Raw genomic sequence first — 20,313 nt, 5'->3', positions numbered from 1 at the left:
AGAGAGAGAGAGAGAGAGAGAGAGAGAAGAACATGTGCCCAAGAAAGCTAGAGGTATCAGATTCCACGAAGCTAAAGTTATACACAATTGTAAGCTGCCTGATTTATGGCTAAGAATCACACCTGGGTCAAGTGGATAAGTAGCAAGAACTCTCAGCCACTGAGCCACTTCTCCAACCCTAGCTTTAGTAGACTCAATCTTTCCCTGGTGCTGACGCCAAGATAGTGAATGGCTCATAGTATCAGGTAACTAATCATTTTACTCTTCTGGTAGTTTTGTGGATGGAGTCCTACAGGGGTAAAGATGATCGTAGCAGTACTCACATGTAGGGGCCAGGCAGTCCCCCAAGTGCATTAAAGCACAGACAGGTGTCCTCCACCAGTACAGGGCCCTGTACCTGTAACACAAAGATAATCCTGAGTCACCCAGGCTGGGGCCTAGCCCACAGCTGGGTGAAGGTGAGATCTGCAGTTATAGGTCCATCAAGAGCCATACAACTCAGCTTTCTCTGTCTTCACTTTAGAGATGTGGACATTAGAGCACTGGAATAGATGAATTTTGTTCAACAAAGAGCAATGAAGTAGTAGGAATCAGCTAGGGATGCTGACTCTCCATAATGTGCTCCTTCCCAGTTCTGCAAACTGTTAAGTGCAGGGGTATGGGGTGTAGGTGGCTATGTGGAAGGAAAATGTATGGCTGGAATATATGGATGTAAGAATCAGGGAGGTGAGAGTTGGAACAGAAGAGGCAGTGTTTCAAGCAACCACTGAAGCAGTCTTGCTGGGCAAGCCACAATTATTTTATTCTCACCTGTCCCTACAAGGCACAGGCCCCAGGTACCACAAGAAGACAGGATGGGGGGATGGGGGTGGGGGTGTCGGGGTCCACAAAGGCTAAGTACCTGACGAGCTGCCTCCTGACACTTCTGTATGGAAATCTCATCCGGTTCTCCCTGGTACTCAGGCACTTATCAGGGAAACAGACAGACAGATGTACAATCAGGACACAGGAAGACAGACAAATCAAACCACTTGAAAAAATGAAATAAAACAGAAACTTACGGTCAATTTTCTGAGCCACCAAAGTGCATGGAAACTTATCTCCTAGAATCTGAATGACCTGTTCCAAAATAAAATACATTTGTCACACCATTTGCTAACAATTTCCCATTAATTCCCAGTTAGGTGAGGTGTCACCCACCTTTCTCATCAGATAGTGTCCCCATTAGTCCTCTAAAGCTTATCAAATTGGGCCTATAAGCCTTACTTCAACTTTCAGAGGCCCACTGAATTAGCATGCCTTCTCCTTACCCCATCCCTTCCAACCTCTGGTTGTTTTTCCCTTGCCCACCCTTTTACTTAGAATACTCTTTTCCCTTCAGTGCTCTAAAAAAGGTACTCATTGGGCTGGAGAGATGGCTCAGTGGGTAAGAGCACTGACTGCTCTTCCAGAAGGTCCTGAGTTCAGATCCCAGCAACCACATGGAGGCTCACAACCACCCGTAATGAAACCTGACGCCCTCTTCTGGTGTGTCTGAAGACAGCTACAGTGAATTACACTGGAGCGAGCAGGGCTGGAGGGAGCAGGGTGGCAGAGGTCCTGAGTTCCCAGCAGCCACACATATGATGGCTCATGGCCATTTGTACAGCTACAGTGTACTCATACACATAAAATAAGTAAAATAAATATTTAAAAAAAAAAAAGGCACCCACCCTCCTAGTCCAGAATTCTCTACCAAGGCTTAGCCAGAGTAGCCAACAGCAAAGAAAACTGCTCTGTATTTTCACTAACCCCCAGTTGATGTCACCGCTTTTCAACTTAGAACAGCAAGCCAGGCTATACCAGCAGCTCCCATGACTGATCTTTCTTCTTTCTTTAACCGGGTTGCACTGGCTGGCCTGGGATTCACTGGGTAGTGGCTCACCTGCAATTCACAATATAGTTCTGGCTGGCCTGGACAATTTCCTGCCTTTACTACTCACCCCTCAGCTCAGTACTAGTATTACAGGAACATGCCATTCTGCCTAGCTTCCCAGTGACTCTTAACCCTATTAAAATCAGGGGCTAGGGCTGGAGAGATGGCTCAGCGGTTAAGAGCACTGGCTGCTCTTCCAGTGGTCCTGAGTTCAATTCCCAGCAACCACATGGTGGCTTACAACCATCTGTAATGGTATCTGATGCCCTCTTCTGGTGTGTCTGAAGGCATCCACAGTGTACTTATAAATAAATAAATTATAAAAAAAAATTTCAGGGGCTAGAGTGGGTGAGCTACCAGGTATACAAAGCTATTGTTTTGAAAATTATACCTCAATATAGTTTTCTTTGTATTTCTGTGGTGTTAGGCATTTACCACTTTGGCCCTCACTCCACTCCCAACACACACACACACACACACACACACACACACACACACACAGACACACACACTTTTATGAGACCAGCTTTCACTATGTAACTCAAAGTCCTCCTATTTCAGCTTCCAAAAATGGTAAAATTAGAAACATGTACCACCAAGTCCCACTCTTTTTGTACATTAGACTATTATTTCTATTTCGATAGGAAGATTGTATGTTCAAGAACCTATCTTGGAAGGAAGGGGGTGGGCGGGCATCAAGATGGTACAGCAGGTAAAAAGTATTCATTGCATTCACAAGCCTGAAAGCCTGAGCTTTCAAGCAAGCCATGGTGGAAGAAGAGAACCAAGTCCTAAAAGTTAGTCTCTGACTTCATGCCCTCCTCCCCCAACACATACACATAATTAAAACATTTTTTCTTAAAGGCAGGGAGGTGGAAGGAAACTTCTGAGTATCCAGTCAGGAGAGTGCTGCAACTCACACCTGCCCTTCTGAATCCTTGTCCCTAGGCATGTTAAAAGGGGAGAGCAGAAGTTCAAGGCCAACTCGGATACAGAGTCCCTATTTCAAAAAATGGGGTAGGGGAGACATGGGGCTGGAGAGATGGCTCAGTGGTTAAGGACACCTGTTGCACTTAGAGGACCCCAATTTGGCTTCTAACACCCACAGAGTGGCTCACAATCACCTGTAACTCCCGTCTCAGTGCACCCAATGCCCTCTTCTGGTCTCCACAAGCACTGTATGCATGTGGTGCGCAAACATATATGCAAATTCATAAAGTAAGAAACTTTTGAACTGGGGATGTTATGCTGTGCTGTAGTGACCTGAGTTCTGGTCCCCTGCACCACATAAAAGTCTGGGATAGTCATGCTACCTGTAACCTCAGCACTGGGGGAGGCAGAGACAGGATTGCTTGAGCTTGCTACCCCACCAAATAGCACACTCTAGGTTTATTGAGACTCTGTCACAAGAGAATAAGGAGGAAGACAGTCATTGGCTGTAAGTCCTGGGTCAGATCCAAAGCACCTATTGTCAGAAAAAAAATTAAATAAAGTCTCTGGGTCTTTGTTCTAAAAGCTGTAGTATGTAAAGTTTTGACAAACTTGTCACATTTTTCTTTTGTCAACCTGCCTTTTTTTAAAAAAAATGTATTTATTTTATGTAGTGAGTACACTGCCCCTCTCTCTTCAGACACATCAGAAGAGGACATCGGATCCCATTCCAGATAGTTGTGAGCCACCATATGGCTCCTGGGAATTGAACTCAGGACCTCTGGAAGAGCAGTCAGCGCTCTTAACCGATGAGCCATCTCTCCAGCCTCCTGCCTTTTGTTATACTGTGGTCAGCCATGATTCTTTTTGTTTGTTTGTTTGTTTTTTCGAGACAGGGTTTCTCTGTGTAGCCCTGGCTGGCCTCGAACTCAGAAATCCGCCTGTCTCTGCCTCCCAAGTGCTGGGATTAAAGGCATGCGCCACCACCGACCGGCGTCAGCCGTGATTCTTACGCATCTTTCTTACACATCTTTCTTACACATCTCAGACTTGAATGAGTGGATGGAAATACTCTGTTTGGATCAACCCCGTCCGCCCCCCCCCCCCCACACACACAAACTGCCTTTACTTTTGAGGAGGGGAGGTGTCTGAACTCAGGTTTGAAATCTAGGGCTTTAATCTATCCCTGTCAGAGATACCACTACTCCAGCTCCTATAGCCCGCGGACTTTACCAGCTCATCTAGAAACACAGGAGGTGGAGCTCATCTAGAAACACGTGAGGTGGAGCGTGCGTGCAGACCCAAAATTTGGAAGACAAGAGGGTCAAAAGAATAAAGTCAATTCCGGCTACACAGCAGGGTCAGGCTAGCCTGGTCTATACGAGCCATTATTCCCAAATTCGGATATAAAGAATCCGAATTCGAGGCCAGCCTGGCCTACAGACTGAGTTCCAGGACAGCCAGGGCTATATATAGAGAAATCCTGTCTCGAAAAACTAAAACCAAAAAACCAAAAAACCAAAAAACCAAAAAACCAAAATCCTCTGACCCTTAAGGCGCCACACTCCACGACGGCCTCTCCCCAAGCCCAGTCCTTCAACACAGTAAGGGGCTAACCCACATCCCCCGAGGGTACAACCACAGACGTTTCCTGCCTTCTCTCCCATGCTTCTCCGGTGAAGAAAGCCCAGCAGCCCAATCTCCACCCGCTTCCGAGACAGTCTCCATTGCCACCCACCTCCTCCAGCTTCTTTGCGTTTCCCGTCACGAACACTATCTTCTTCCCAACCAAAGACGCAGCCATTGCAAGCGAGGGTTACGGTCCAGAATGCCCAGAAACCCTTTGCCGGGAAGGCACTTCCGGCTGGAGGCGGAAGTAGGTATCCCGGTTTCCCGCCCTGAAGCTTGCCTCGGGCCGCTGCTGCCAGCCACCGGGAGGTGGCAGCCGCGGCGGATGAGCGTCCCGCTGCAACTGCTGCCTGAGACGCTGGGGACCCGCTGACGGGTGGAGAGGTCTCCCAACGCGCGGATCCTCTGCTACGCCCCTCGGGGAGAGGGGCGCCCTAACCAATTGCAGACCTGTGTCGGGCGTGATGGCGCCCCTCCGGCACCTCCAACTCTGTCAAGAAAATCTCCTAGACAAGGGTTCTAAACCTGGATGTTTATCCTAACCTCACTGCGAACTTAAAACAGCATAACCAAGCTGCCTTTTACCTGTTAGGCTTGGTAGCTAGTGTTTCGACTCCTTTTCTCTTACCCAGCTAACCCTATCCCTTCTCCATGCCTTCATCTCAGCCTCTGCATTGGGAACTTACAAGAAAGATGAGTGACCCTATTTGGCCGACCCTGTGCGTGCATGAGCCCGCTAAAGCAAGAAGAGGGCGTCACATCCCCTGGAATTGGAGTTACAGGTGCTTTTGAGCTGCCTGGTCTGGATGTTGGGAACCGAATCTAGGTTCTCTGAAAGTTGTAAGCACAAGGTGGAGATTTGCCTCAGCGGTTAAGTACACTGACTGATTTTCCAGAGTTGTGTTCCCAGCACCCACATGATGGCTTTCAGGTGTCTCTAACTCCAGTTCCTGGGAATACATTGCCTTCTTCTGGTCTCTGAAGGCACCAGGCATATATAATGCAGTGCACACATGTGCAGCTAAACATTCATACATATAAAAACAAATCTTTAAAAAAAAAAGTACGTGGTGCTAACTAGAAGAGGTGGACACTTATAATCCCACCACTGAGAGTAAAGGAGGAAGGTCACAAATCCAAGGCTAGCCTAGGCTATATATTGTGTCAGGGATGTAGCTTGATGGTAGAACATTTGCATAGCATGGCCAAAGTCCTGGGTTTGGACCCCAGAACCACACACACATACAACGGAATCCTAATCAAGCCTGGTTGTTTAGCTTAATGTTATTAACCTCTTATAGCTTTGGGTAGTGTTAATATAGGTGCAACTTAGGGTCTTATAGAATTTAGGCAAGTACTGTACCACTGAGCCACATACCCAGCCTGCTAATGAATTTTTCTTAAACTCTAGAACTGTCCTCACAGAGTAGCCAAAGCTACATTCTCCACAATTTTTTGCTCAGTGGCCTTAATATTGTGTGCCACACAATTCAGAAGCTTTGCTGTATATTGTGTCTTTGGAGATAGGTTTCCCCTTCCCTGCCCCTCGATGGTGTTATTGTAGAGTTGACTAGGAAAGGCTGGGCTGAGTAACATGGCCCTTCCTGCATGGCACTTGTCTCTCTCCTCCATGAAGTTAAAGGGAATCCTCAGAAAAGTGGAGAAGTAGAAGTTTTTAAAGCAAAGGTGACTTCTTGGATGTTAAATGCCTCAGCTCCAGTCTCTCCCTAGGAGGAGCTTGTCATGGGCCCGGATATAAGCACTGACAGATACCATGTAGTATAGTCAATTAAGTCAATGATCCTCAGATACTACATCCTGAGCAGTTTGGTTCCTAGAACCAGATTAGGGCAGTGAAGGACTGAAGCAAAGACAAACACATACACAATGAAGCTGGAACCAGGTGGGATTTTCTAATGGATACCTCTACCCATAATCTCAACATTGCTTATCTGCAAATGGTAACTTTGTGTTAGTAATAACAGATCATTGGTTTATTACTTTAAATCAGTATTTAGAAAATCTAAGTATTTGTTTATGGTTATAGGCAGAAATATAAAAATATGTGCCAAAATACTTGTTTTTTTTTTTTTTCTTTTTTGGTTTTTCAAGACAGGTATAGTCCTGGCTGTCCTGGAACTCTCTCTGTAGACCAGGCTGATCTTGAACTCAGAGATTAATTTCTAAAGGCATGTATCATCACTGCCCGGCTTTGTTTTTCAAACTTACAAAAAAAAAAACCCTAGGAAATTATTATGAACCCTTAATATGCACAAACTTTCAATAATTAACATCTATTTTTATTATATCCATCCTGCCATTTTTGGTTTATTTTTTAATTTAATTTTAATGTTGGGTAGAGAGATGGTTCCTTGGTTAAGAGTGCTTACTGTGGGGCTGGCAAGATGGCATAAGAGCACTGACTGCTCTTCCAAAGGTCCTGAGTTCAAATCCCAGCAACCACATGATGGCTCACAATCACCCGTAATGAGATCTGACACTCTCTTCTGGCACATCTGAAGACAGCTACAATGTACTTATGAATAATAATAAATAAATCTTAAAAAAAATAATAAAAGAGTGCTTACTGCTCTTGTGGAGGACCCAGGTTGGTTCTGACATCCTCTAGTACCTGGTATATACACACACATATATATATGTATTACACTCACATATAACATTTGTTAAGAATGCAGGAGCCACATGGTGGCTCATGTGGTGCTACATGCCTTTAATTATAACCAAGGTGCTTTTACTTATAACCAAGGCAGAAGCAAAAAGATCCCTAAGTTTGTGGCCAGCCTTGTCTAACTACTATGTTCTAGGCCAGGCAGGGCTATATGATTCGACCTCAAAGAAACAAAACAAAACAACCCATCCACAAAAGATGGAGGAGCATCCGGACATCAGGGTGCACACCTGTACTCCCAGGTAATCTAAGCACTTAGGAGGCAGAAGTAAAAGTCATTGTCTGCTATACACCAAGTTTGAGGCCAACCTAGGCTACCAGAACAAAATCAAACAACAACTAAAGTGGGGGCCTGGGCTGAGATAAAATTCCAGCAAAGCCTTACTTAGCCTGCCAGCAAACATGGCTCTAAATCTCCAAATATATGGAAAGAACGTAGGTGCTAGAGAGAAAACTTACTGTAACAGCACTTGCCTGACACCTGGAAGGCCTTAGGTTTATCAATATTGAGAAACAAATTACAAAATATTCAAGATTTACAATAAGTAATTCAATAAATGCCTAAGTTGCAGTATTAGTAAGATATTCGTACACACGTTGCATTTTTTAGAGCTCCAAATCAAACTAAAGGCCTTGGCCATGAATGTTCTACTACTACTCTACAACCCCAGCTTAATTAATCCCCTACTTGCCCGCCCCACTATTTTCTTTTTTTCTTTCTTTTTCCCTTAAACACTTATTTTACGTGTATGAGTGTTTCGCGGGTATGCATATCTGTGTACATCGTGTGTGCCTGGTGCCCCGAGGAGGTCTGAAGAGGGTTTTGGGTCCCCTGGAATTGAAGTCCCAATAGGTTGTAAGCCACTAGGTGGGTGCTGCGAACTGAACCCTGGCCCACTGGAAGAGCAGCCAGCGTTCTTAACTGCAGACTGGCCTCCATGTTGCCATACAGCCAGAGACGATCTTGAAATGCTGGTCTCCGGGTCTCCTCTTTCTGAGCTCTGGGGTGGCAGGCAAAATGCGGCATCAGGGACTCGGAAGTTAACTGAGGCCCAGGTCAAGCCCAGGGCGGGGGCGGAGCTCAGCGAGCGGCCAGGCAGGGCGGACGGGAGTGGGCGGGGCCTGGCGATCCGGGTCCCGCAGGCGCGCTGGCTGAGCTGCCAGGCTGTCTGTCGTCATGGTGGGGCCCTGGGTGTATCTGGTGGCGGCGGTTTTGCTCATCGGCTTGATCTTCTTCCTGACTCGCAGCCGGGGTCGGGCGGCAGCAGGTAGGAGGTGCCGCCGTCTCAGGACTGAAGGAATCCGTTTTTCAGAGTTCCTGGGCTTTGGTAGGCCGTTGCGTCGCGACTCCTGCGCATGCACAGACGAGCTTTCCTGTGCTTACGAGCTGCTAGTGCGCTGGCCGGAGTCAGCTTTGCGCACGCGCCGAGTCCTGTGCTGGGGATGCAACCTAGGAACCAAGCCTGCCTTTCTACTCAGCACCAATAGGAGAAGCTGCGGGTTTTCTAATCCTGCCCAGTGTGTCCTACCAGGAGTAGGAGGGCTAGGCAGCCTCAGGAAACTCTGAAGGCATCTTCTGCCAAAGAGGGCACCCATACTACTTTGCCTCGCCTCCACCAGCATTAGAAGGCCAGGTCATTGGCCTGGCACCAACAGATAATCTGACAGTCCCCCTTACTAACACTTCATGTATGCGTAGGCGTTTCTCTCTCTCTCTCTCTCTCTCTCTCTCTCTCTCTCTCTATATATATATATATATATATATATATATATATATATATATATATATATATAAAACTCTGATGCCTGACCCCGTAAGCTACTTCAGAGTACCTCTGTGTCCCAGGGGCAGAAGAGACAAGCTGAGGTAAAGCTGATGGCCAGCAAGTCTTCAAGGTGGGGAGGATCCAGCCCCGTCTGTGATATGTAGTCTCTGGTTGGAGTACCCTATCAAATCATAACATAGCAAGAAGTAAATGTAAACTTGAAGTGGGCATCGAGTGAGATCTGTAAACCTCAGAGTGAGGGTATATCCTCACAGGTCGCCTGAAAGTGGGTTGAGTTCAAGAAGATGAAGTAGGAAATGAGAAATGAGCATCAGGCCAAGGTGTGCGTAAAAAAAGGCCTTGATAAACCTAAGTTGGGACTTCGTGCTGTGGGCAGCAATGGTCTGAAGGAGGTTGAGCAGGGGAGGGTGAGACTCCCAGGATGCTGTTCCTCCACTATCTTGAGGATGAGCTGCTTGACAATGTTATGATTCCTCCCTCCCCAAAGCTGACGGAGAACCACAGCACCATGAGGAAGAGAGGGCAGGAGCAGGCCAGGTAGGCCGCTCTTTGGCCCCGGAGTCTGAAGAGCAGAGAACTGGAAGCAGGCCCCGGCGTCGGAGGGACTTGGGCAGCCGTCTACAGGCCCAGCGACGGGCCCAGCGAGTGGCCTGGGATGAAGGGGATGAGAACGAGGGTCAACCTGCTGTTCCAGGTGAGAGGGCCCAGCCTGGGGGAGGGGGCTGGATTGAAGGTGTTAAGAAGTCTCCTAAGCTAGATATGCCAAGGAGCATGAAGCCAGTGTAGAAAGGACATTGGTCCTTGAAGTCAGCATTTCTTAGCCCAGTCCCTATTCTATTGGGTGCCTCTTCTTCAACTTGGTTCAGTACAATTAGTTGTAACCCTAGAATAAGTGCTTAGAAGTAGAGGCATTTTTGTTGACATTTACCTCCACATAGCAGATACTGGGATCTTACAGAGTCCTTATGATTGTGGGAAAGAATGTGTCTTCTCTAGTATTTGAAATCTGGCTTTAGTATGAAGAAGAGAATTTAGGGGAAATTGGGCTTTTGCTTTGAGCCATTGGGATTATTAGCCCCTTTGGCTTATAAAGAGACCTTCAGTGGATGTGTGTTCATGCTTGTAATTCCTGCACTCAGAAAACAGAGGCAAGAGCATGGGAAGTTTCAAGCCAGCCAGGCTTATATAGCTGTTTCAAAAGCAGCAGCCAGCAACAACAAAGAGGCCCTCTCTGTTTGGGTCCTATACTCTGGGGCTCAGGCATCAGCGTATCAATTATTTTCAGCTGGCCCTGGAGTAGTCCTGAGGTTAGAGTTATTTTTTTTTTTTCTGTCTGACTCTGTTAAAATAAAGGAAGTTTTGGGAGGTCGTAGGTAAGGTTGAAGGAGTCCAAGACACTCATCAGATCCTGACTAGAACATAACAGGATGTTGGATTTATGGCAGGAATAAATTTCCCTGGCACTTTGGCACGGAGACAGAAATTAGGGACTTCAGCAGGTACAGACACCTGTGAGCCTCAGACATTCAGGTGTTAACATCTTCTTACAGCTGTGCAGTATCCTAAAGTCTCATTTGTCCCCAGTGGCCTTCCAACCCCCAACCCCCCAAGTACATAATGTGTATGTTCTCACACTGCTATGTGCATGCACATTTATGGTAGATGCTTCTGGAAAGCATAGGTAGGTAGAAACCACCCCTTACCCATCCACCTATCCCTTGAAGAAGGTGACAAGGGGTGGTGTGAGTCTTCTGTATCTAGGACTTAGATTGTCTTTGTCTTGACCATACCCAGCCCAGGAGGAAGAAGGCATTGAGAAGCCAGCAGAAGTTCACCCAACAGGGAAAATTGGAGCCAAGAAACTACGGAAGCTAGAGGAAAAACAGGCTCGAAAGGCTCAGCGAGAGGCAAGCAAGAGGCTGGGGCATAGCTCCAGAGGGTAGGAAAGAAACCAATCTCTAGTTCCCATGACAGAAGACCTTTGGGGTTCCTTTTATGCTGAGCTGGTATTTGCTGTCTCCCTGGCTTGGTGTCCTGCAGTCTTAGCCCCTGTCCTGGCCCAGGCAATGGCTTTCTTTGGCCTCTCTAGGGGGTGGGCAAACTAACTAGAGGAAGAGGAAATTGCTATAGAAACCTTTCTCCAGGCAGAGGAGGCTGAACGTGAAGAAAGGAGACGCCTAGAGTCCCAGCGTGAGGCGGAATGGAAGAAGGAAGAGGAACGGCTCCGTCTGAAGGAAGAACAGAAGGTAAGATTTATCCTGGACCCCGTTGTCTGGCCCATTATCACCTAGCCTTGCTCCCATATGCCTCCATCCTACAACACAGGCCATGGTACTGGGTATGGTGGTGACTCCTACCTATAATTATTTGAGAAGCTGAGGCAGGAGGACAGCTGGACTAACTAACTAGCTAACTCGTCTCTAAAACAGAGGATGAGCTTTTCAGATATTGGTACATTTCTCACACACAAGAGCACATCCTTTTTTTTTTTTTTGAGACAGGGTTTCTCTGTGTAGCCTTGGCTGTCCTGGAACTCACTCTATAGACCAGGCTGTCCTTGAACTCAGAAATCCACCTGCCTCTGCCTCCAAGTGCTGGGATTAAAGGCGTACACCACCACTGCCCGGCACAAGAGCACATTCTTAAATTAAGTGGCACACTTTATTCAGATTCTTTCTTTCTTTCTTTTCCTTCCTTTCTTTCTAGTTTTTTGAAGCAGCAGGTTGGCCTTGAACTTGCTGTGTAGCCAGTGATATCCTTTCCTCTTGATTCCACTTCCCACGTCCTGAGAGTAGAGGCATGCACCACTATGCCTGATTTAGATAGGAATTGAACCCAGAACTTCGTGGGCAAAAAAATCCTACCAGCTGAGCTTCATGCATCCCCACTCACCCTAGTATTTTTTTTTAATTTAATTTTTATTTTATGTAAATGGATGCTTTACCTGCAGATATGCTCAGAAGCCAGAAGAGGGCATCAAATCCCCTTCAACTGTAGTTAGAGACTGTTGTGAGCCCCCATGTGAGTGCTGGGAATTGAACCCAGGTCCTCTGGAAGAGTAGTCAGTGCTTCTAAACATCTCTCCAGCCCAGGGATTTTTGTTTTGCAGTGTCCTATCTAACATACTGCTTTGGTTACTTGTCATGTTTTCTTAGGCCTCTGTGGGTTTAATTGTCAGATTTTCCTTCTTACTAGCCCTGAAGGATATTGGAAAACTAGTTTGTAAAATGTAACTTGATTTGGATCGGCTAGTTTTTATTTTTATTTTATTTTATTTTATTTGTGTTTTAGATTTAAAAAAAAAAAATAGGGGCCATCGTGTGGGTGCTGACAACCACGCTGGGTCCTTTGCAAAAACGGCCAGGGCTCTAACTGCTGAGCCACCTATGCAGCCCCGAGTTTTGTTTGTTTATTGTTGTTTGTTTTCGTTTTATTTTAGATGGGGTTTCTTTGTATAGCCTTGGCTGTCCTGGACCTTGCTTTATAGATAAGGCTGGTCTCCAACTCTAGAGATCAAACTCAAGAGATCCTCCTGCCTCTGCCTCCCAAGTGCAGGGACTAAAGGATCACCACACCCTGTTCTGATTTTTATTTTGAATTAATTAATTTGTTGGGTTTTTGTTGTTGTTGTTGTTGTTGTTGATGGTGGTTTGTTTGTTTGTTTTTTGTTTTTGTTTTTTGAGACAGGGTCTTACAGGGTAAACATAGGCCTAAAACTCTCTGTGGCACAGGCTGGCCTTGAACTTGTATTTTGCTTACCATGCATTTGGAGTCCTGGGATGACTGTTTATCTGGAGTTATGCTGGGGTTTGCTTTTTGTTATTGTTGTTGTTCTTTTCTTTGTTCGGTTTTCTTTATCCCCAGGACTGAGTATTAAACAGAGCCTGTGTGTTCCAAGGAAGTGCTCCACTATTGAACTATTACTGTATACTTTTACTATTTTTCCCCATCTCCTCATACTTGTGTGGAAATAAGTCACTGTTCTGCCACAGTTAGGAAGTGGAGAGGTGGGTCAGTGGGAGGGCTCACTGCTCTGTGGGAGGACCAGAGTTTGGATCCCAGCACCCTTACCAAGTGGCACACAAACACTGGCAATCCCAGCCCGAGATCTGGTACCCACTTTTGGCCTCCATGGGAGAGGGAGGTGAGCAGAGAGACTGGCTGAGCAAGGGGCGAGACAGTCTCCTTCTGACCTGCCCTTTTGATCTGGGCTGCCACCAGAAGGGGGACCTTTCCATATCAAGCAAGGCAATCAGAACAGAACAGTTCTCCAGTGAGACTCTCTACTCAGGTGATTCAGAAGCCAGTCTGTAGTGGGCTGGCTGTGTGCACGGGTGGTAGGAGACAGTGGGCTGACTATGTGCCAGCTTGTAGGGTGTAGAATCTGCTGCTTGTTCAGACCTGGACATGACCAGGAAGAAGTTGTGGCAAGGTTTTCAAGATTTTTTTTTCTAAGTTAATCTCCTGAGCAAGAGGACAGGGAGAAGGTGTGGGCAGCGTGGCCTGGGTGATGATAGGGGAGGCGAGGAGAACCTCCACCTGGTATTTAGCTTGAGACCAAAGGGTGAAAGTCTTGGAGGGTAGGAGCTTGTGTCCTGCAGACACGAGAACAGATGTGAGTGGGCAACTGCCCCAAATCCCTGCCTCTTTCTCTGTGTCTACAGGAGGAGGAAGAGAGAAAGGCTCGGGAGGAGCAGGCCCGGCGGGAGCACGAGGAGTACCTGAAACTGAAGGAGGCCTTCGTGGTAGAAGAAGAAGGTGTTAGTGAAACCCTGACTGAGGAGCAGGTGAGCCATCATCCTCCTGGGAAATCTATGCCATGAGGGTAGTGTGTGTTAGGTCGGAGGCCAACCACACCACCTTAGACACTTGGGGCTGTGGACTGAGAAGCGAGTCAGGTGCCAGTAAGTGTAGGTAGGCCCTTACCTCTCATAAAAGCAGGTGATGGGGTGGGAACACCAGACAGGCTGCAGGCAGGCCCCATGCAGGTGGGCAGGCCTCCAACCAGGGGTGGCACTCACTGCTTTCTCTGCCCTTTAGTCTCACAGCTTCCTGACAGAATTCATCAATTACATTAAGGTAAGAGGCTCAGAGAATTCTGTTATCTTTTCCTGCTATGTGAGTATACACGTGTCTATGTATATTTTCTAATATGTTCTCAGGACCAAGCAGGGGTGTCTGTCTTATTCAGTCTTGGATCAGCATGGGCATGGGGTCCAGAAGGGTTGGCTGCTGATTTTTGGCCAGGAAAGTCCCCTTTCTTCAGACCTAGAAGGTGGAGAAGGACAGAGGTTTGCGTGGGAGGCTCAAGCCTCCAGTGCCTTCCTAATACTTGAATGACAGTCCCTCTGCTCTTCAGACCCCACGCTGAATGAGTCATCGTGTTTTGAAGTCAATTCACATGTGTTTTCTGTTAGCTCTGTCACGCTGAGGTTCCGCTGAGGTTCCGCTGAATTGGAACAAATGTCCCGTGCTCTGTGGTCCTGACTGGGAGCTTGGGCCTTCGTGAAGAAGTAGGATGATGTTTCCATTGCATCCCTGAGCAGTCAGCAGTGTCCCCCCCCCCATCCATGGCCACCCCACGGGCCTCCCGGATGCTGCTCTGGGTTGCATAAGCACATCCTGATCCGCTTTGCTGCTAAGCAACTTGTCTCCCACAAAGGATGCGAGAAGGGGAGAGGTTTTCAAGTGCAGCTCAGAGGTGCAGAGGCAGCTGAGGGAAGGAGTGCAGAGGGAGCGGGGGCGACGCTGGGGGTGGCACCAGGGGCTGCCAAGAAGCTGGGGCTTGCATAATCCTCCCCCACCTCTCCGAAAAGAGAGCAGGGCTTAGCTATCTCCCAGCAGCAGCAAGGGGCTGGGCTCGTGTCTGGGGTCCAGAATCCCTAAGAGGGAGATCCCATAGCATCTCCCAGAGGGTCCTTTTCCCTTGGGTTGTGAGCAGTCCCCTTTGATGGAGCCCACTCTCCACCCTGGCACACTGCCCTGAGCGTAATTTTCCACGCTGTCCTGTCGTTGAAAACTTGCCGTCCCTACTTGTACAGTGGGAAGCAGCATGGGCCTAAAATACTTCCTTCATGAGGCCTCCCAGGTAGATTTAAGGGTCAGCTGCAGCATTGCCCTCATTTCTGCAGGGGCCAGAAGAAAGTTCCCAGGTAGTTCTGGCTCTTGCTTTTGGTGGTTCCCTGAAGAATCACCAAATTCTTGGTGTTCTCCAAACTCTTGGAGCTACCACCATCTTGGAGGAAGGAAGAGGACTTCTGAAATTCACTCTATCCACCTTCCTCACCCCAAGGGAGCTGATCCTTTAGACAGAATTTCAGAACTGGAGGAAGAACTCACTTCATGTGAACAGTAAGGATGTCTGTTCCACTTTGTACTGTGGCTAGGAATATCTGTGCAAATACACTTTGACTCCAGCAGTGCCTCAGGCTAGATCCCCAGGAACCAGGCAGCACAGGAGGGAACTCTGGTCTGAGAGGGACTACTGAAAGCCCAGGGCCTGGTTTATTTCAGGCACTAAAATAAAATAAAAAAAATAAATACTTATTTTATTTATTTTATTTAGGTAGAAGCTGCTGGCCAGATCATTTTGCGCTTGCCCACTCCCTGGCCCAACTGCCTCTTGATTGTAGCCTTCCCAACCCTCCAACCCCCACCCTGCACCCCTGCTTGCACATACAGATTGGCATTCCAACAAGTCACATGCCATATGTAGCTGAGGAGGTGTCACCATGTCATTACTCCCCCAGCTCATTTGCTGTGGAAGATTCACAGAAATGCAAAGGACCGCCTTCTCTCAAATCGTATGCTATATGTGGCAAAGGTGGGGGCAGATGCATGCGTGGACCCAGCTGTGACTCCTTTACTGAGCTGCTAGGAGCTAAAGTTTCTACTAAGGGTGCAAGAGCAGCACATGAGACACGGCCCAGGACCACATAGAGAGAGCACTGTTCACTGTTCAGAGGGTTACTTGGTGTGTGTTTGTATATGTGTGAGTGCTACTGTGAACTGGTGTGTGTGCATGGAGATATGCACATATTTGGGAGACTTCAGGTATTGTTTATTCCTCGGGTACTGTCCACCTTTTCTTGCAAGGAGGAGAGTTATGTACTTTGTTTCACTGGCCTGGGACTCACCATGCAGGCTGTCCTAGCTGGTCAGTGAGCTCAATCAACTACTTGCCTGCCTTTCCTGCAGTGAGGTTCCCAGTGTGCAGTGCTACCACACCCAGCTGCTTGCTTGCTTGCTTGCTTGCTTGTTTGTTTTTGAGACGGGGGTCTCACTCTGTTGACCAGGCTAGTCTTGAGCTCTCTCTCAGCGATCCATCTGCCTCCACCTCCTGAGTGCGTGCACTGCCACTTCCAGCTGCACCCAGCTTCTTTATGTGAGTTCTGGGGATTAGACTCAAGTCCTCTGAAGCGCACAAGCACTTGGCTGGCAGCAAGTAATAGTTCTTGCCAGCCTTAGTGATAGTTATTTGGCCATTCCAGGTGAGAGAGGGGTGTGAAGAGGCTGAGTGACAAGAAGTGTACACCACTCAGGACTATGGAGATCTACTCGAAAGGGTGGGGAGCAAACACAATTGAGAATGAGTCTCTGTGGGCCTTGTGAAAGACCCCAGGCCTGTTATCATCTGCTCTGTGTATGTCTGTTTCACCAGATAGGCTTTTAGCTCAAGGGTAGGAACTGGCTCGTTTTTTACCATTCCTGCAATTTTTTTTTTCCCTTTAAATGTGTGAATGTATGGTCTTGAACTCCTGACCTTCTTGCCTCTACCTGCCAAATCCTGAGGCTACAGATATGCACCACAACACCTGGCTTAGGTAACCATTTTGTATTTTTAAAGGCTTAAAAACAAAAGACCAACTTTTGGGCTGGCAAGATGGCTCAGCAGGTACAGGCGCTTGCTGTCAAACCTTAAGATCTGAGTTCAGTCCCTGGGATTTACATGGTGATTGGAGAGAATCAACTTCTGAAAGTTTTCCCCTCTACATGTATGTTGTTGCACATGTACACACACACACACAAAATTAATTAGAAAATGTTAGTTTAAAGAAGTGATATGTGTGTGTGTGTATGTGTGTGAGTGTGCATGTATGACTATAGAAGCCAGAAGACAGCTTTGTGTGTTGTTTCTTAGGGCTACCCACCTTTTTTTTAAGATAGGGCATCTCACTAGCATAGAGCTGGCCAAGTGGTCTCAATCTCTCTCCCTCCTCTTCCTTTTATCTGTAGCAGTCCAAGGTTGTGCTTTTGGAAGATCTGGCCTTCCAGATGGGCCTAAGGACTCAGGTAAGCTTCACAATGTGGAGTATAGCTACAGGGTCTGTGGCCAGTAGGGAGTAGGGGACTGGCCTGAGATGATGAGTCCTGATACCCTTTCAGACTGTCCCCAACCAAGAGTGAACAGAGTGTAGGGATTTCTTTGCACTCCAGGAATCCTGCATTTCTACAGAGATGAAAAGAACAGGAAAGAAAAAGGAACGTCAAGTAGCCTACTTTAGCCTGCCCTGTGACCTGCGCAGCCCAAATCTAGTTACTTCTTTCACAAGGTTGTTTTGCAATGAGACATCTCCACTATTCCTTTTCTGGCTGGAAGAGAGCTTTCATCGGGATTTGGCAGATCCAGTGATCAGAGCCTCTTCAGTCAAGACTCCCTCCTAGAAGGAGCACAGTCAGGGCAGGATCAGCATGTTAGGGAGAGGAGGGGTGATGGGACTGTGGGCATGGGAACCATAAAACAAGCTCTGAGATTTGGTTTTCTCATAGGACGCCATAAACCGCATCCAGGACCTGCTGACGGAGGGGACTCTAACAGGTGAGAATGGGAGCCAAGCCTACCAGCAGGCCTGGCCTATGGGGCTGAGTGAGCACAGAGGCCTGCAGACTTGTTCCAAAAGCAGCCTGGCCTCTCCAGGGTGGGAGGGATATGCAGTGAGGGACACTGAGGACTTGGACTTGGTCACAAGGAAGACACAGAAGTCTCTACCTAGCTTTGGAGTGAGGAATGGGAAGAAAGGATTTGTATGATTCACCCACATGGGCTTTGATATACTCAGGAAGGCTGACAGACGAACTGAAAGGCTCTAGATCAATTTATAAAGGAGTAGATGGGAATTTTCAGGTTAGGTAGGGGAAGCCCAGGAGGACTCAGTCCTACTACGTGCATGTCCCCACAGGTGTGATTGACGACCGGGGCAAGTTTATCTACATTACCCCAGAGGAACTGGCTGCCGTGGCCAATTTCATCCGACAGCGGGGCCGGGTGTCCATCACTGAGCTTGCCCAGGCCAGCAACTCCCTCATCTCCTGGGGCCAGGATCTCCCTGCCCAGGCTTCAGTCTGACTCCAGTCCTTCCCTGAGTGTATCATGTGGCCTACATGCATCTTCATCCTTTCCTGTCATCTTGGGAACAAGGATGGAATATGATCAGAAAGTTTGTGGATTAAAGACCTGTGAATACTGCTGAGCTGTGTGTAGAAGGCCTCACCTTTGGTCTCAGATAAGCAGATAAAATCTAGACCTCAGGGTTTATCTTAGAGGTGCCAAGAAGTCCCATTCATGTTTTCACAAGAAACCTTTTTAACACATTTATTGTATTTGTGCCCTGCAGGCCCCTCTCCCTAGATAAGTCTCTTCTTATGGGCAGAGAAAAGTGCATATTTGGGAAGTCTCTCTGGCCATATCGCCTCCAGTTGGTGAAGGAAATCTCACTATCTTTTTTATAGACCCAGGAGTTCTGAGTAAGCTAAGAACCCTGGGGAGAAGAGTTAATGAGAAATGCCAAGGATAGAGACCGGGAGACATAGGTACCTCTGAAAGGGAGGTCTTTGGAAGAAAGACTGGCTGGCTGCTTATGAGACAGGGAGAGGAGGAAGGCCCAGTTGGGCTGGATGGTATAGTTCTGACAGCACATCACATGAACTCAGCCCTGAATCCTAGATAAGAAAAAGTTCTAGCTGGTATGGATGATTCTACCCACTACAGGATATGAGGAACATATGCTCAGAAGTGGGTGTGGGACGGAAGATGTGTAACTTTTGTAGGGTCATTTGCTCAGGTTCCTGTGGGCTGTGCATGTGGTGGGCAGCGCATGCGGTGGGCAGCATACTGTGCTGAGGATGAGACACATCTTTTAATTATTTTATGTGTATGGTGTTTTTGCCCATGCGGATTTGTGTGCACCATGTGCATGCCTCCAGAGTCCAGAAGAGGGCATGAGATCCCTGGTACTAGAGTTACAGAGGGTTGTAAGCCACCAGGTGGGTTGTTGAGTGCTCTGGAAGAGCAACCAGCTGATGCTCCTAACTTGAGCCATGTCTCTAGCCCCTTGTTCGTTACTTTGGTGTGTGTGTGTGTTCAGGCAATATTTCACTAGTTGGCTTAGAGCTCGCTTTATAGACCAAGCTGGCCTTGAACTCAGAGATCTGATTCCCAAGTGCTAGAATTAAAGGCATGCACCAACATGTACAGCCTCCTTTGTTTTTTGGGACAGTAGGCACTGTAGTCAGTGAATAAAGAAAATGGAACGAGCTGCATGTGTTGTTGGTAAGGCCGTTTATAGCCTAGTCTTTGTAGAGAGGAAGAAATGCAGATGACCACAGTAGGAGACGGTAGGAGACACAGTTGACAGTAGAATCAGCCTATCGGTGGCTTCTTAGTTATACATTAGATCCACCTGTGGGGTTCTTAGTACTTTCCTGCTAAACTACACACAAAGCAAGTTAAAGCAGAATCCTGATACCATCAGAGTACATCAGCAGGAGATTGCCAGTGGCAGCAAGGCTGAAAGCCCGGACTACATTGTGAAGACTGGGGAGATGGCTCAGTAGGTAAGAGCACTATCCATGGGCACACATTGACCCGGGTTCAATCCCTGACACCACATATAAAGCTAGGAATGCACCTGTAATCCCAGGACTCCTGCACTGAGATGGTAGCAGAGCCCTCAAATTCAGGGTGCTCTGGACTCAGCCTCCCAAGGGCTGGGATGATAGGCATGTGCGCTATGTTCCTGCCCCCAGCCTTTAATGCCTGGTGATGTCCCAAAAGTCTTGATGTGAAAGAAAAGGCCTGTAACCTCGTGTGTGTGTGTGTGTGTGTGTACTACATGCCCATGGAAACCAGAAAACAGCATTGAATCTCCTGGAACTAGAGTTTTAAACAGTTTGAGCTGCCATTTGGATTCTAGGAATCAAACCCAGGCTCTCTGGAAGAGCAGCCAGTGCTTTTACCCACTGAGCCATCTCTCCAGCCCCACTAAAAGCATATAATCTTTTGTGCATTATGTATTCATTATCTAGTACTTAATCTGTTAATATAATAAACATATTAAATGAACAGTTCATTAAATAATAAGTAG

General features: G+C 47.4%; 2 protein-coding genes across 2 annotated transcripts in view; one reads left to right on the top strand and one right to left on the bottom strand.

Annotated features, from left to right (window-relative positions):
- Positions 1-4,723, bottom strand: part of Itpa (inosine triphosphatase) — a 13,559-nt gene extending 8,836 nt beyond the window's left edge. The window contains exons 1-4 of the mRNA XM_031371925.1: positions 4,584-4,723; positions 1,062-1,119; positions 902-966; positions 324-397 (exon numbers count right to left, since the gene is read on the bottom strand). Of these exons, the coding sequence (XP_031227785.1) occupies positions 324-397; positions 902-966; positions 1,062-1,119; positions 4,584-4,649 (263 nt within the window). The 5' untranslated portion in view covers positions 4,650-4,723. The remainder of the gene's footprint in view (positions 1-323; positions 398-901; positions 967-1,061; positions 1,120-4,583) is intronic.
- Positions 4,724-8,251: 3,528 nt separating this feature from the next.
- On the top strand, positions 8,252-18,420 carry Ddrgk1 (DDRGK domain containing 1). Its single transcript, XM_031371924.1, has 9 exons — positions 8,252-8,431; positions 9,438-9,644; positions 10,745-10,857; positions 11,095-11,196; positions 13,615-13,737; positions 13,991-14,029; positions 17,186-17,242; positions 17,720-17,768; positions 18,130-18,420. The coding sequence occupies exons 1-9, from the start codon at positions 8,341-8,343 to the stop codon at positions 18,294-18,296; spliced, it is 948 nt and encodes a 315-aa protein (XP_031227784.1). The 5' UTR covers positions 8,252-8,340; the 3' UTR covers positions 18,297-18,420.
- Positions 18,421-20,313: the final 1,893 nt, after the last annotated feature.

The sequence above is a fragment of the Mastomys coucha genome, unplaced genomic scaffold (genome assembly GCF_008632895.1).
Source record: "Mastomys coucha isolate ucsf_1 unplaced genomic scaffold, UCSF_Mcou_1 pScaffold15, whole genome shotgun sequence".
In the NCBI taxonomy this organism is placed as follows: Eukaryota; Metazoa; Chordata; class Mammalia; order Rodentia; family Muridae; genus Mastomys; species Mastomys coucha.
Note: the sequence above shows the minus strand (reverse complement) of the source record. Positions and strands in the feature narration are given on the sequence as shown.